Genomic DNA, 15,990 nt, shown 5'->3' with positions numbered 1-15,990 from the left:
CGCCTGTTTATGACTCGTGAGTCGAGCAAAATGCAAAACTCTACACAACAAGAACTCCAACATATGTATGAATCCCTAAATTATTTATTTATATCAGTGCCCATCTCTCCCTCCAGACCGTTAGCTCACTGTGGATAGGGAACGTCCACCTGAACTTCTTGTTTGCGCACCGTTTCGTTTCCTACCTGCCCTATCCTAATCTTTCAGGCCTCGGGCTTCTAGGTCTGCACCTTGCACTGTGCCTGATGGCTATAAAGTCGGGACCTGATGCACGTGACAGACATAATCACTGCAGACAGTAACTGTGCCAGTTAAGAGGGCAGTCTTGCCCAGAGTTCTGGTACCTGGCCGTCACAGAGCTCGATCAGAGGGGCTTTCTCCCGTCCAGCTTTGATCAGCTTGCTCTGGAAGAGCTTCCCATCAAAGTAAATCCAGGGGCAACAGTGCTCCCAAGGTACTGGCTGTCCGCAGGCATCATTGGCAAACAGAGCAGTGTCGACTCCACTCATGAACAAGGCTGCAAGCTGGATCCCGCGAGCATCCAGTTTCTCAATCTAAGACCACCAGGTGGAGGAAATGAGAAAGGGGCTGGTTGATTTCATGGCTTCCCCAACCTGGTCCCCTCTCCCTCCCCGAATCCCTGACCCTGCCAGGCCCCCCCAGGACTCCCCTCCAAATTTGGATTCTCCAACAGCTGTAATCGAGACTGTCCTTCTCTGGGATGATTTAAGCTCATTACGGGCAGGGAACCTCTCTACCACCTCTGTTGTACTCTCCCAAGCGTTTAGTACAGTGCTCTGCACACAGTAAGCTCTTGATAAATGCCGCTGATGACAATATTTCACACAGACTTGTTGAAAATGTAAAAGACAACTATTCCGCCCCCGCCAAAAGAAAACAGCCAAGGACAGAAGTGCCACCAATCATATTCAAGAGCTTTTCTGGAATTCCTCCACCACAGACTGTTGACTTTGGGATTCCTTTCTCTGACAGAGCTGTTGGGTTCACAAGATGCCCACTCTAACTCACTTCCTTTCCCCGGGAGTAGGGTGCTAAATAATTCGAATATGATACCTTGTTCATACATAGTCAATCACACTTGACTCTCTCCCCGGTTTGCTCCAGAAAATGTTGCCGGAAACAATTCAGTCTTCATAACCTGGAAAAAGAGGGGGCTGGGCCACAGCTGATCAACTTACCTTGAGTTCTTGGAGTTGATCTGGTTCATAGAGCTGGGCAGAGACAGCCTGAGCCAGGAAGGCATCTAGCTCATGGCGGTGCAGGATCCGGCCACCGGGCCACTGAATCATATAACTAGAGAAAAGAAGTCCATTAAACCAACCGAGCAAGCGATGATTGCCGCTGCTGAACTGAAATGCCAGTTCAGTATGATACATGCAATCAGCCACATGAGGCCAAATGAAAACTTCACAAATGAGAAATAGACTGCCCCTCGACTTTTCTCTGCAGAATGGATCTGACTCCTCAGCTCATCTGCAAAGCCTCACAAATGAACCTGAAGCCAATCATGCCTGAAATGAGACTGGTACTTTGTCTCAAAATATCCCAGTGAGGGATGTTGATGGAAATGTCGGTAGCCTGTACAGAGCTCTAATTTTCTATTTGGAAAACAGGCAAATGCCATTTGGTGGTGTTATTACTTTCCAACTTCTGTTTGGACCAAAAAAAAAAAAAAAAGCAAGATTCTGCAACTGTAGAATAAAGTGACAACCCTAATACTTTTCTTCTTTATTCTCCTGTTTCCCAACTCTTCTTCACCACCCAATTTTTCTCCAATATCTCATCAACCACAAATCTGCTCATTCATAATACATACACTCTATCTTACTCCCCTGACTTGATTGTTCAGGCTGCCTATTTGGCTCACCCAGCTCTTGTTTTTGCAGTGTCTGGAAGCTTATCTTTCTGACCTCTGTTTTAGGTTTCACAATGTTGGGGAGTGTAGTTCTCCACTTCCTTCCTTAAAGCCAGGTCTCATGTGACATTTACGTTTTGCAAACTGGCAAAAGAGCCTTTAGGTAGTATGCTCTCTGTCTTAGAGACGTGGATAAGCCTCCAGAGCAGGGGTGCCCAGTGTAAAAACAAGACCTAATACCTGCATTTATCCACTCTCCAGAGCCTCTCTTCTCTTACTACAACCTATACTTTCTCCCCATGCCAATGAGGAATCAGAGGCAGGAGGTTGGTTACTTACAGTCCTAATGACGGGCTGTGTCCCAACCTAAATAAACTGGACTACCCTAGACAGTTAACCAGTATAAATCCCTGCCAGTTTAAGTATTCAATGACTGAATAGGAACTAGATTCTAGATGAGACACTGGAACAGAGAGCAAAATGCTTGTTGTCCCTTTTATAAGGTGGCCCTTAAGTCAGTCACCTGGGCTGCTTCACAAAGTGGTAAATTCAAAGGCTGCAAGTCAACAGACACAAAGGGAAAAATTAACCAGATAATCCATGCTAAAATTTGAACCCTGGTCAGTTAAGTAGAGAGGTGTTTACTTCAATCTGCTGGAAAAATTCTGTTAAGATGTTCATATACAACGTAACAAAAAATGAAAGGGACAAACCCAGGATTCCTTTAAATGTTGCACAATGCTAATATTTTGTATTACTGCTTCCTGATAGAGAAGAAAGGAGGAATTCTTAGGAAGGAACTCATTATCTTCAACCTCGAAGTAAGTGAGCAGGGAATGTTTAAATCTGACTTAGTCCTTGGCACATTGTAAGAATGTGGTAAATATTTTCATCCTGGCAAGAGTAGGGTTGAGAATTTGATGGACCATGTAGTCCTCATATTTTTGAGTTTGAATACTAGATATCTGCTAAACTGCTTCAGACTCCAGTCCAATTAAATTAAAGGATGAGGTAGATTTGACTCGATTTATCTCAGGAGAAGAAATGGAGAAAGGACCATGCCAAACCGCACTTTATATAAGAGAGACACTGTCTTATCGACCCCCTATCAAATCCGCATGAGTACTTTATCGATATGTATCATAACAAGCCTCCCTTGACACGATCTTTCTCCTTTTCCAGAGGCAGCAAAGGATTGTACTTTTTTCTCAAAGGCCAAAGCGGCAGCAGGAACCCAACCCAAAAGCTCACAACTCAACCAATCTCTAACGTTCACACCTGGAACCCCAGGTAGCTTTTGCTTGGCACCTCCCTGCCCAGGTGCCCAAGTTAGAAATCCCCTGATGCTTTGCATGATGACTAGCCTCTCTGCCTCACGAATATCCTCTTTGGAAAATCTACAAGGAGACCAAGGGGTGAGAGCTGCCAGACTCTCTGAACCCTCTCTTACCGGAGAACACAGCACATAAGCAGCAAGTGAGTGGGGACATTGGCCGGGTTGAGCATGCTAGGCGTGTCTGACTTCATGCAAGCCAGGAAGGCCCTCATTCTTCTGTTTTTGTCCTCCACAGCTTTGCCTAACCAAAGCTTCTTGAGGTTGGGGCAGGTCCACTCCCGGAAGGTAAGCGCAGACACCAGCTCGGGTGTTTGAGGAGATTTTCCTTTGTAGGCAGACCACTCTTTCAGGATTATGGGAGGAACTATAAATCAGAGACAAAAACAGCCCAATATAGAAATGATTCAGAAGGTTGGGGCATCTCAGGACTATTCCCGAGCCAGTCATCATCAATCAATCATACTGAGCGCTTACTGTGCGCCGAGCACTGCACTTGGCACTCGGGAGAGTACAACGGAACAGCGTCAGTAGACATGTTCCCTGCCCACAGCAAGCTTACAGTCTTGAGGGTGCTCCAAGTCGTTCACACATCTTAGTTCTACCTTACCCCTAAAGGGACCACGCCCCCCAAACCTCTCGAAACTTTTATATAAAATGAACCACGGATGACTGCTACTAATGCAAAGCGTTCTCAAAAGGGTGCTCTGACCAGTACACACTCAGAAAGAGCTTGTTTTAAAGCTGAGGGAGGGAGTACTGGGCTAAAGCAGGCCTGTCTGAACAGGCCCCTGCCAACGCTTTAGGTTCTGAAACAGGTGGGAGACCAGGATTCCTTATCTTACCTTCTACAGGGATCCGCCTGCGAATAGCAAGGCGTTCCAGTCTCCTCTGGGTCTCGGCCAGGCTGAAAAGGACGCCGTATACGTATTGACGGGCTGTTCGAAACAGGATGGTGGCTGGGGGGAGTTCTGTATTGCACTCATCCTCAATACACACAGGAATCTTAATCTCACCCTGAAAAGAAGAGAAGCCTGTGAATTGAGCACTCCCATCCATTAGTCAGAATTCAGGGCTTCTCCAAGGTCATCGGAATCAGGACGGTTCCGTTGGCCTGGGAGGGCAAGGACCGTTGGTAGCCAGATCTCAGACTTCTCCGGGTTAGATGATGATGGGCTCTGAAGGAAAAGGTTCGGATTCTGACGACTCACTCTGCTCCAACTTCTGTTGGGTCACTGGGAGCTGCCTTCAACTACAACCGTTCGGAGCTGGGTCAGGGTCATGTCTGTTCTGGGAGGTGTATTTCAGACTATAATACAGAGTCTTTAATTGTCCAGGCTGACACAGAATGACTCCTAACGATATTCTTTGTTTCCCAAATATCCTATCAGTTTAGTTGGGGGATGGGAAAATACAAAAAGCCTGGCCCTGAAGTGTTTCTAGTGGAGAGATTATGAGGCAAGGTCAGCTTCGGAGAGGCCCTGGAAAAAGGAGGAACAGATGTGTTCAGCAGAAATCGGTTCTCATCCTGGAATGTTCCCAACCCTCATCCCTGCAATCATCCAAGCCAAAAGGACTGGCCAGCTCCCTCTATGGTCAGTATCTATGCTTTATTAATAATAATACTAATGTTGGTATTTGTTAAGCGCTTACTAGGTGCCGAGCACTGTTCTAACCACTGGGGGAGATACAGGGTAATCGGGTTGTCCCACGTGGGGCTCACACACTTTTAATCCCCATTTTACAGATGAGGGAACTGAGGCACAGAGAAGTTAAGTGACTTGCCCACAGTCACACAGCTGACAAGTGGCAGAGCCAGAAGTCGAACTCATGACCTCTGACTCCGAAGCCCAGGCTCTTTCCACTGAGCCACGCTGCTTCTCCTTTCCTTGTTCCCTTGTTCCCTTGAAGAGGAATGGCTTAGTGGACAGAACATGGGCCTGGGAGTCAGAAGGACCTGGCTTCTAGTCCCAGCTCTGCCACTCGTCTGCTGCGTGACCTTGGTCACGTCACATAACTTCTCTGGGCCTCTGTTTCCTCATCTGTAAAATGGAGATTAAGAATGTTGAGCCCGTGGTGGGACAGGCATTGTGTCCAACCTGCTTAACTTGTAGCTACCTCAGCTCTTAGAACAGTGCTTGGCACATAATAAGCACTTAAAAAGTACCGTTATTATATTATTATTCCTTTTTAAGATATCTCTTAACCCTGAGCTCCTAGCAGTCCAGAAGAGGGAACTGATCCCAAACCCCAAGAGAGCCAGCACAATCGGGGGACTTCTCCCCCCTGCCAGAAGATCAGCAGCACATTAGGATGTTTAATCCTGCAGTACTGCAACCAGGAGGTGACTCGACAGCATACGACAAGACTACAATCAGAGGGCGAGACTGATGGTATCCCCTCTCACCTTAGTGAGGACATGGTAGATATAAGGGTACATCAACCCCCTCCGGTGCCTGTGTTCAGCAACTCGCAAGACTTCCGGGGCTACCAGCGGCAGGGGCGGAGTGGTGATGTCCATGTGGTTTCGCGTCGCCATGGACAGCAGAGATGGGATGTGGGGTTCAGCATTGCCAAGGTTAGCATCCGAGTCACCTGCGCTGACCGGCTGCACCCAGCCTTTGTCGCCACTGGGATCCTCCCACCCGGGCTTGTGTTGAAGCGCCTCTGTGATGTGACTAAGAAATTTAGAAAAAGAAAGCGTGGGAGAGAGAGAGAAAAAAGGAGGGAGTTGATAAGCTCTCCCAACTCCATTCCCCACAAACCCCTCAGAGCTTCCAAACACCAGTACGAGCCAGGAATCAGCACTGGGCCCTGGGCATGACCTTCATCAGTAGCCACAGTTGTCCTTTACTGCTTAACTCCATCAACTCAAATTAAAGCCTGCATCCGGCCAAGCTTGAGGTCAGTGAGCCCAAACTCCTGCCATTTCTTCTCATTTTCTGCTCTCTAGCCCTAAGCATACTCTCATCAATGAAGCCTCCAGGCACCCTGAATAACTGTCATCACTACCAACGACTTCAGCATTTACTGACCACCTGTTGTGGCAGAGCACCGTGCTGGGAGCAGGGGAAGAAACTACTGAAATAAAAAACTTGGTGCCTGCTCTTGAGCTTAGAATATAACCACGGAGATGCGGGGACATAAATGACCAAACAAACACTATGCAAAAGAGTAAGAGAACAGATACCAATGCTCAAAATAATTAAGTAGATACATATGGGGGCGGGGGGGGGGTGCTAATTAGGGTGGGTGAAAGGGTAGGGATCAATCAGAGGATGCTTTGAAGGGCTTTGGAGGTGAGGAGGATCTGGTAGACTTGACAGAGCAAGAATTTCAATTGTGAGTGAAGAACAATTAGAAGGTTAGTTTGGGCGGGACAGAGAGGGTGAGATGCAGTGTGGCGAGAGAAGAGAGCAGATAGGTAACTGCTGGGGGACAGCCTTAAAGCCCATGGTTAGAAGTCTGGTTTAAAGCATACAGAAACAGGCAGTTATTGCCGGTTTTCAGAGGTCAGGAGCAAGGTACATTCTAGAGTGTTCTAAGATGCTAAGAGCAGCTATTTGTAGGATCTGACTGAAGAAGAGAGAGGCTTGAGGCAGAGCGATCAGTAAAAAGAGGCTGCTACCAAAATTCAGCCAGAAGGTGATGAGGGCTGTGAAATATGAGAGGAAGGATGCATTTAGGCAAGCTATAGAGGCTGACTGGGAGAAGTCAAAGACAGAAGACGAAGACAACACCGGGACTGAGTTTCTCAGAAAAGAAAAATGGTGATGTTGACAGGGATGGGAAAGTTAGAAGGATTCAGGAGGGCAGTTGCCAAAGTCAGTATCTGACACACTGAGTTCTGGGGGTGGGGTCATCCTTATAGGATGTTTTGGAGGCAGGAGGCAAGACTGTAGCCCAAATGGAAGGGTCGGTGAGGAAGATTTGGGAATCATCTACATGGAGGTGGGACCTGAAATCATTTGAGTGGACGACCTCTTGGTGAGACAAGTGTATAGAGTAAGAAGAGTAGAGGACCTGGATCAAAGCCTTCTCCTTGTATTTACGTGTATTTGCTCTTTATTTCACAAGTCCTAAAATGACTTGCATCCTACACAGTCCACAGAAGAGTCAAAACTCTCATTATCCTTTCCACGTTACTAAGTAACTCTTACTCCTACTCGATATCAGTTACTTCAACCTAAAAATTCATTCTTGGCACATGCATATTCACTTTCAACTCTTCTTCCACTCATAACCCTCTTTAGGAAATAGGAGGAGGAAGAAAAACCTACTGGTTTAAAGTAAAAAACCACTTCCTACTTTGCTAGACTTCCCTGATTTCGGGTCTACCCTCTCCACCTTTCTCCTCACCGCCTCATCCAGGTTCAGAAGGAATTTAGCTTTAAAACTGTTGAGCAATTTGAAAAATGCAAGGAGGAAAAACTGATTATAATTGGGAATTTAAAGCTAGAGAAAATATCCCAGATTTTCTCACACCAGAAACTAGGTCAAGCTAGTTGGGGAGAGAATAATGCTTCGACCAGTCAATGAGCTGCTTGTTGCCTCTCGGATCTTTACCTGGCAGCTAATAAATTGGGGGGGAGGCACTTACTTGGCATTACCCCCATTTTGTTCCTCCCCATCTGATGAAGAGGAGGGGGAAGAACCTAGCCCAGAAGGGGGAGAGGCTTTGGAGGTCAGGTGATTGGAAAACTTGGAAGCTGATGAATCATAAGTGACGGACCAATTGGCGAAGGAGCCCCCTTTCAGCACAGGTTCGTCTGGGAAAGCGGGAGGTTCCCCCAAAGGTTGAGAGGAGAAAAGGAAAGCAGAGTTGGGCCCCTGTGGGAAGCTTGAAGGGTACTGCATTTTCGGTGGCATCTGGTGAGGAAACTGAAAGACAAAGCAAACAAAAAATGGTTTGTTTTTTTTTTTTATCATTTCCCCAGGCCTTCCAAACGGAAAGCCTTAGTTTTCAAAATGGTATTGACCTAATCCACTAAACAACAAGGAAGAACAGGGCTACTTTCAACAAATACTATGAATGGATAAATGAATGGATAAATGAATGAATTAGAGAACGGGGAAGAACCAGGATACGAAACGAGGACAGGAGTACCTTTATGTCTAGCCCATGAGTGACGATGACGTAACTACTGAGTATCTTCCTCCCACAGCCAGAATAACTGACCCCTCCTCGTGGGGCCATAAGATCCAAGCAGAATTTTGAAGGAGCCTCGAATGGGAAATCATCCCTAGCTCTACACTCATCCACTTCCACTCTAACCATAATATTAACACATGAGATGCACCATCTACAAAGTCCACTGTTTGAGAATTTGTGATTTCTCAATTTCTGTGACAGTGATTTTTGATTCTGTGAATTTGTGATTTTTCAACCCCTGAGTTACAACCCCGTTTCCCAATTGGAAACAGAATGGTGTAAAGGAAAAAAAATGCCTGGGATGGGAATCTGTAGACTTACACTCAGGGCTCATTTATGTCAGTTACTACATGCTCTTGGGAAAATAATTTAAGCTCTTAGACCTCCATTTCCCTGTCTGTAAAATAAGCCTAAAGCCCCTCCTTCCCTAACTCACAGGACTGTTTTGAGAATCAAATGAGATATGCCAAGGCATTCTGTCTATTTATCCAAGGTCTAATAGTGGGGATGATTCTATTCCAGAGAAGAGAGTCCAAAGAAGAGAACAAGTTCCCTTTGTCTCCTCTCCGCTTTTCCACATGCAACAGGTTTATCCAGCCATCACACCCACAGGCACACCTCCATATAGCACTAGGAGCCTGAGAGAACACAGTGGGTGCAGGAATATTGCGTAGCACCCATGCACGGGGGAGAAATACATTCTCTTTCTCTTTTCTTCACGACAATGAACAGTCCAATGGAGATTCCTTTACCGACTTATTTCAAACCATTTTTCCCCAGTGAAGAGACAAGAACCAATAATAATAAAAAGAATAATAACTGTGGCAATTGTTAAGCAATTACTATGAGCCAAGCACCGTATGAAGCACTGGAGTAGATGTCAGATAATCAGGTCAGACACAATCTTTTAGACTGTGAGCCCGTTGTTGGGCAGGGATGGTCTCTGTTGCCAAACTGTATATTCCAAGCGCCTAGTACAGTGCTCTGCACACTGTAAGCGCTCAATAAGTACGATTGAATGAATGAATGAATCTCTCTTCCAAATGGGGCTCACAGCCTACATAAGAGGAGATCAGGTATTTAATCCCCCATTTTACAGATGATAAGGAAACTCAAGCCCAGAAAAGTTAAGTGACCTGTTAAGGTAAAAGTGTTAAGAGAGAAGTTAAGAGAAGCAGTATAGTGGAAGGAACATGGATGGGCCTGGAAGTCACGGGACCTGAGTTCTAATTCCGGCTCCACCACTTGCCTGCTGTGTGACCTTGGGCAAGTTGCTTAACTTCTCTGTGCCTCAGTTTCCTTATCTGTAAAATAAGGGCTAAATCCTACTCCCTCGTAGACTGGGAACCCCATGTGGGAGAGGGTCCATGTCCAACCTGATTATCTTCTATCTATCCCAGCACTTAGTAGAGTGTTAGGCAGACAGCAAGCGCTTAACAGACAATAATAATAATAATATTACTTGGCCAGGGTTACCCAGCAGATGCCTGGCATAACTGGAGTTAGGACCCAGGTCCTCTGACTCCCAGACCTGTGCTTTTTTCCACTAGGCCACGCTGCATCTCTAAGCCGATTCAGGTTTGCCAATAACCAGACACATATCTCACTAAGAGAGGGAACTATCTGAACATAAAAACAAAAAAACTGATCTGGTAGCATGATCCCATGTTAAGTGGTGCAGTCTCTTCCCTGGCTCCAGTGCTCTGATGATTACTTACCATTGGCTTTCCACCAGGGACACCTCCCATTTGATTGCGAGGAAGGGGTGGAACTCCAAACTGACTGGGCCCATACCCTGGATCCAAGAGAAAGGGCTCAGCTTCAGTAAAAACGCCACCAACACAGAGCATTGCCAAACCAAAAATAATCACTCCACACGTGGTTTCCCAAAATAATGTTTTTCTTCTCTCCCAATGAGTGCTCAAAAACTTGTGGATTTAGGACATGGAAGCACTTCAGTGAGTTTGAATGAGAGGCATACCCTACACCGGAGGCCTTGAAGGCGAGTGGCCAGTGCTCTCGGAACTGTCCCATTCTCTGGCTCTTTCTCCCTTTAGGGACAAACTATGGGGCGATTTTCTGGAACCCAAATTAGGAGGAGGGCTGATATCAAACTGATCTCTAGATTATCTGTGAGCAATGCACAGAAAAATCCATTGATTCCCATTTCAGCCTCTCCCAATAAGAGGTGTGAAAGAGAGTCGGAGGAAGGACGCTGGAGGGAACAGGGATGCAGCTCTGACTCTAAAGGAAAACTCACCTAAAAACGGTGATGGGCCCATGGGCAGTGGGCGGAGTTTGGTTGCAACTGAATAGTACTCAACTGCTTTCTTGAATCGCTCGATTTTATCTTCCATCCTAGACTGGATATCAAAACTAAAGAGGTTCAGAAGGGGAAACTTAAAACAAAACGTATTTTACTTTATACATACTTGGATTCTGAAGTAAAAGTAATGCGCCTTCATAAATATAGAGCTTTGGCTAATATACTAGCAGATTTCAAATCAGAAAAATGTCCCCCACCACTAGGATAGGGGAAATATCTGATTTGAGCATGCTGACAGTCCAGAGTGGTTCTGATCATGTAAGCTTTTAACCTAAAAGACCCGCAGTAAATCATCTAACATCAAAAGGAGGGAGGCTTTGGGGATGTGGGAACAGATGATTTTTTTTAATTCCCTTTTCCTCGGAATGAGGGGGGAAAAGGTAATACATTAAACAAAAAGCTAACATGTCAATACGGATGGAACAAAGTGAAGAGAGAGAAGCAGCAGAAAAGAAGGAAACTCAAGCAGAACAAAAGAAACTGGAAGAACAGAAAAAAAACTGGATGAAAACTAGAGAGGGAGAAAGGGCCAAAAGAAGTGATACATTTTCCTTGGAGCAGCTGCTCTTGCTGAATAATGTGTTAGATGAGAGACAGGTGGGACCTGGAGGTGCCTTTGGCTCACCTGTGACTGTTTGAAAACATCTTTCCCAATTCTATCCAGGTTCGAGGGATCTTTAATAGAGCTGACGTACTCTGAGACTGCTTTGATGACAACATCACAGGGTGGGAGAACCAACTGGTGTGCGCGGACCTGGAAAGATGTTAAAAAGTGGGTGAACAGTTTGCATCCGAGACAGGGAAAGGAAAAGAATGGCTTCTGGCACATGAAATACCACATAACCATGAATGGAGTGTTTTTGCAATGGGAGAAGGAAATCAACTCCCACCAACCCACTGAGCTGGTGAGTGACAGACTTGAATCCTCCTCTCTAGGAAATCGATCAATGGTAGTTATTGAGCTCCTACTGTGTACAGGGAACTGTACTCAGTGCTTGGAAAAGAACAATACAACAGAGTTGGTCTATCCCTGCCCACAAGGAGCTTCCAGTCTACATAGGGAGAAAGATATTAAAACAGAACCCGACAGGGGGGAAAATAGAGTAGAAAAGGCCCTGGATGCAGCACATTACCTTTAATGAGGCCAGAGGGTGATCTGGTCCCAAAAGGCTCCAGTGAAAAGCAGCCAGATCTTCATCTGGGAGAATGTGGTTACCTAAAAAGTACAACCTCCATTTATTCCTAATAGATGAGGGATTTATTCCCGGTGGTGTGTCTGTCGTTTCATTCTCGAGTCTACTAAAATATTAGGCCAGGAAAGGGAGAGGTGTCAAACAACAAATTTCCAGGATGATGACTGCTTTTTTAAATAGATCCCATTCCAGACTGAGCTTTCAAAAGTAAAAAGCAGAGCCTGGGGCTGGGAGACAAGACTGGCCTCAACTCAACAGCTCTTGCACCCAAACTAATCTAAAGAAAGATGTGAAACACTGGGGGAGAACCAAAGCCAGTGCTCCTCAAAGGCAGCTCATCAAACCACATCCGAAAAATATCCTTTACCGTGAACAAATTATGCTACATCGGCTTTCTGAAGTGATTTAAACATTTCATATCAAAAAACAAACAAACAAAAAGGCTCAGCACACTCTGAGGGGGGTCCCACTTGACATCAAGTGTTCGAGAGAGTTGAACTTTGGTTTGCAGACGATGCTGCTGATGGGAAATCAAATAGGGGATAGAAGAGGAGTAGTTTCTATTGTCTCTTCTGAACGGCGTTTGGGGGAATTTGGTTTTTCTCATTCATGTTCCCAGCACCTCCTTCCCCCATCATACCTACCCAACAAGGCAGCAAATATGGGGAAATTAATCCGCTTCAAACCCAACTGCTTGGCCACTTCTTGCATGAGGAACTGGTTAGTTGTCAGGTTCTTCCCATTCCAGCTCAACTTCAGTGCGTGAGAACTGTAATACGATGGGATGTTGCAGAGGGCATACTCGGAATCATGGGCAAGAAGCCCATGGAATCCATGCTCGCGGAAGAAAGCTACCACTTCTAAGTGATGGTCCTCCAGGCTCTGGAAGACCTAAAAAGAAGAGGTGCATCGGTCAGTCAGAGGAAGGTGGCTCTTCCTGGCTCAAATGTAAAGAAGACTCCCGACATCAATTTCCTAATTTGGTATACAAAACAAAAGAACACAAGAAATACTATTACTAGCTAAAATGAATGGTTCATTCATTCAATTCTGCTTCCAATAGGGCCAAAATAGGATGTATGGAGGGACAGACCTTCTTTGCCAGCCACTTCAACAGTTACAGACATATGATCATATTATGTATCATATAATATACTATCGAGAAGGAGCATGATCTAGTGGAAACAGCAGGGGCCTGGAAGTAAGGGGACTTGGGTTTTAATCCCGGTTCCACCACATACCTCCTGGGTGACCTCAGGTATGTCACTCAAGTTCTCTGTGCCTCAGTTCTCTCATCTGCAAAATGGGGATTCAATACCTCTTCTCTCTCCTCCTTAGACTGTGAGCCCCATATGAGGACCGATTATCTTTTATCTACCCAAGTGCTTAGTACAGCGCTTGGGACTAAAGTGCTTTAAACATTTCATAATAAGAGCTTAACAAATGCCACAATTATTATCTATCATCCCTCATTTTCCCTCTAAATTCGTAACTTTCCCTTGAGAATCCCATTAAGGACACCTCAACAATGAACTGAACAGACCCACACTTGAGCTTGATGATAGTTTTGGCTTGCATAACTTCCTGTGGAAATCAATCAATGGTATTTGAGCATTTACTAGACGCAGAGCACTCAATTCCATGTTTACTAACCACAGTATGAGGACATGTTTCCTCTCGTCGGTTTTTAAGCTACCACTTTCAAGCACACAATGTTTTTGTGGGGAATTGAGGAACAACACTTCCAGGCTCACACTGCCCATACCCTACATGACTTGTAAATTTCAACTGTGTCCCTACTCAGACTTCCTTTTTCCAGATTGAAGAGCCCTACTCTAATCTTCCAATCTTGTCCATCTCCTGATTTTCTTGTGGATTCTCCTCTACTATATAATTACTAAAACTTCCTACATCCAAAAGCAAGTTGAATGCGGAGAAACAACGTGGCCCAGTGGATAGAGTTTGGGCATGGAAGTCAGAAGGACCTTGTTCTAAACCCGGCTCCATCACTTGTCTGCTGTGTGACCCTGGGCAAGTCACTTAACTTCTCTCTTGTAAAATGGGAATTAACAGTGTCTGACACATAGTAAGCACTTAAATACCATTTGAAATAATCCAAAACTGTTTGCAGCATACACCATTTTCTAAGGTGCTAAACTATGACTTTTCCTCTACTTTCTACCCCTTTCCTGATCATGTTCAGCATTTGATTAGCTTCTTAAGCTGACACTGAACCTTAAATCAGTCATGATATACAGACTGGAGTGGAGAATCTAGGAGGCTGCGAGGAGGCAGAACTACTACAGAAGAACGTTATTCCCCAGAAGTAGGATATACTCCCTTAGGAGGCAGTTTGGCTTAATGGGAAGAGCACATGATTGAGAGTCAGGAGACCTGGGGTTTAGTCCCCGCTCTGCCACTGGTCTTCTCTGTCATCATGGGCAAGTCACTTCACCTCGCTGGACCTGTTTCCTCATCTGTAAAACGGGGATAAGCTCAATGGTGCGTCCCGTGTGAAGAGGGGATTGTGCCGGATCTGACAACCCTGTATCTACCAGTGCTGGGCACACAGTAAGCCCGTAATAAATGCTATTATTATCATCATCATCTTTAGGAGTCCAATTTCTTCTGCATATTGAAGACCTTGCCCAAGTCTTTCTGCACTCAGGTAAAACATCTTATTTTGGTTGACCTCTTCTCAGGCATGAATGTTTGACCTGAGGTCCTTCAACTTTGGACTTCCCAAGTAACAGGGAACATTCTCTTTTATCTGGCTTCCAAAGAAGACCTCTCTCAGATATGCAAGCTCCTTTAAATAAACACAGACCCTATTTTTAAGACCTAGCTTCACCCTGTGTGATTGCCACCTTTTGTTATATTGCCCTCTAAACTTTAAGCTCGTCCTCTTGACTGTGAGCTCCTTTTGGACAGGGAAGGTATCTACCAACTATTGTTTTGTACTCTCCCAAGAGCTTACTACAGTGTTCTGCATACAATAAGCACTTAATAAATCCAAATTATTGATTGACCTGTAGATGAACATTAACTCTCAAGAACGATCAACCGGCACAAGTGTGGTGGATAATGTAAAAAGGTTGGGACATGATTCCCAAACTGGAACAAGCTAGAGGAGCAGTGTAGCCGTGTGGATAGAGCACGGGCCTGGGAGTCAAAGGTCCTGAATTCTAATTCCAACTCTGCCACGTGTCTCCTGTGTGACTTTGGGCAAGTCACTTCACTTCTCTGTGCCTCAGCTACTTCATCTATAAAATGGGGATTGAGACTGTGAGCTCCTCGTGGGACAGGAACTGTGTCCAACCCGATTTGCTTGGATCCATCCCAGTACTTAGTACAGTGCCTGGCACATAGTAAGTGCTTAATAATATTAATAATAATAATGTTGGTATTTGTTAAGTGCTTACTATGTGCAGAGCACTGTTCTAAGCGCTGGGGTAGACAGGGTAATCAGGTTGTCCCACGTGAGGCTCACAGTCTTAATCCCCATTTTACAAATGAGGTAACTGAGGCACAGACAAGTTAAGTGACTTGCCCACAGTCACACAGCTGACAACTGGCAGAGCCAGGAAGAAATACCACAGTTATTATTATCTATTCCAGTGCTTAGTATAGTGTCTGCCACACAGTAAGCACTTGTCAGCTGTGTGACTGTGGCAAGTCACTTAACTTCTCTGAGCCTCAGTTCCCTCATCTGTAAAATGGAGATTAACTGTGAGCCTCACGTGGGACAACCTGATTTCTCTGTATCTATCCCAGCGCTTAGAACAGTACTCTGCACATAGTAAGCGCTTAACAAATACCAACATTATTATTATTAAATACCATAAAAAATCTAAGCAATATTTTTTTTATTTTTTTCCCATACTAGACCTCTTACAAGAAGCATCTTGAAATACTAGACATATCAGGCACACTAAGACATATTGGACTATGGAGATTCTAACCCATAACTACAGACAATGAAGTTGACAGGCACGGTTTATTACTGTGAATTTCCAGTCCAAAAATAAATATTTTCAAAGAAATTCAATTAGGTGATGAAGCAGTTGCAAATACCCTGCAGAGGCAGCAAAAAAGATGAGGGCAAGATGA

The 15,990-nt window shown here is 45.1% G+C and overlaps 1 protein-coding gene across 2 annotated transcripts in view; it reads right to left on the bottom strand.

The window, feature by feature from the left end:
* Positions 1 to 15,990, bottom strand: part of FAM120C (family with sequence similarity 120C) — a 44,375-nt gene that overhangs the window by 12,689 nt on the left and 15,696 nt on the right. Inside the window, exons 2-12 of one of the 2 annotated variants that reach the window (XM_029066988.2) lie at positions 12,525 to 12,771; positions 11,821 to 11,903; positions 11,313 to 11,441; positions 10,622 to 10,724; positions 10,080 to 10,156; positions 7,810 to 8,090; positions 5,617 to 5,887; positions 4,055 to 4,226; positions 3,327 to 3,576; positions 1,200 to 1,314; positions 345 to 554 (exon numbers count right to left, since the gene is read on the bottom strand). In XM_029066988.2, coding sequence (XP_028922821.1) covers positions 345 to 554; positions 1,200 to 1,314; positions 3,327 to 3,576; positions 4,055 to 4,226; positions 5,617 to 5,887; positions 7,810 to 8,090; positions 10,080 to 10,156; positions 10,622 to 10,724; positions 11,313 to 11,441; positions 11,821 to 11,903; positions 12,525 to 12,771 — 1,938 coding nt within the window. The remainder of the gene's footprint in view (positions 1 to 344; positions 555 to 1,199; positions 1,315 to 3,326; positions 3,577 to 4,054; positions 4,227 to 5,616; positions 5,888 to 7,809; positions 8,091 to 10,079; positions 10,157 to 10,621; positions 10,725 to 11,312; positions 11,442 to 11,820; positions 11,904 to 12,524; positions 12,772 to 15,990) is intronic. The other variant, XM_029066990.2, reaches the window with a different exon arrangement.

This window comes from Ornithorhynchus anatinus, chromosome 6, assembly GCF_004115215.2.
Source record: "Ornithorhynchus anatinus isolate Pmale09 chromosome 6, mOrnAna1.pri.v4, whole genome shotgun sequence".
Taxonomy (NCBI): domain Eukaryota; kingdom Metazoa; phylum Chordata; class Mammalia; order Monotremata; family Ornithorhynchidae; genus Ornithorhynchus; species Ornithorhynchus anatinus.
The sequence above is the reverse complement of the archived record's forward strand: the minus strand, read 5'-3'. Positions and strand labels throughout refer to the sequence as shown.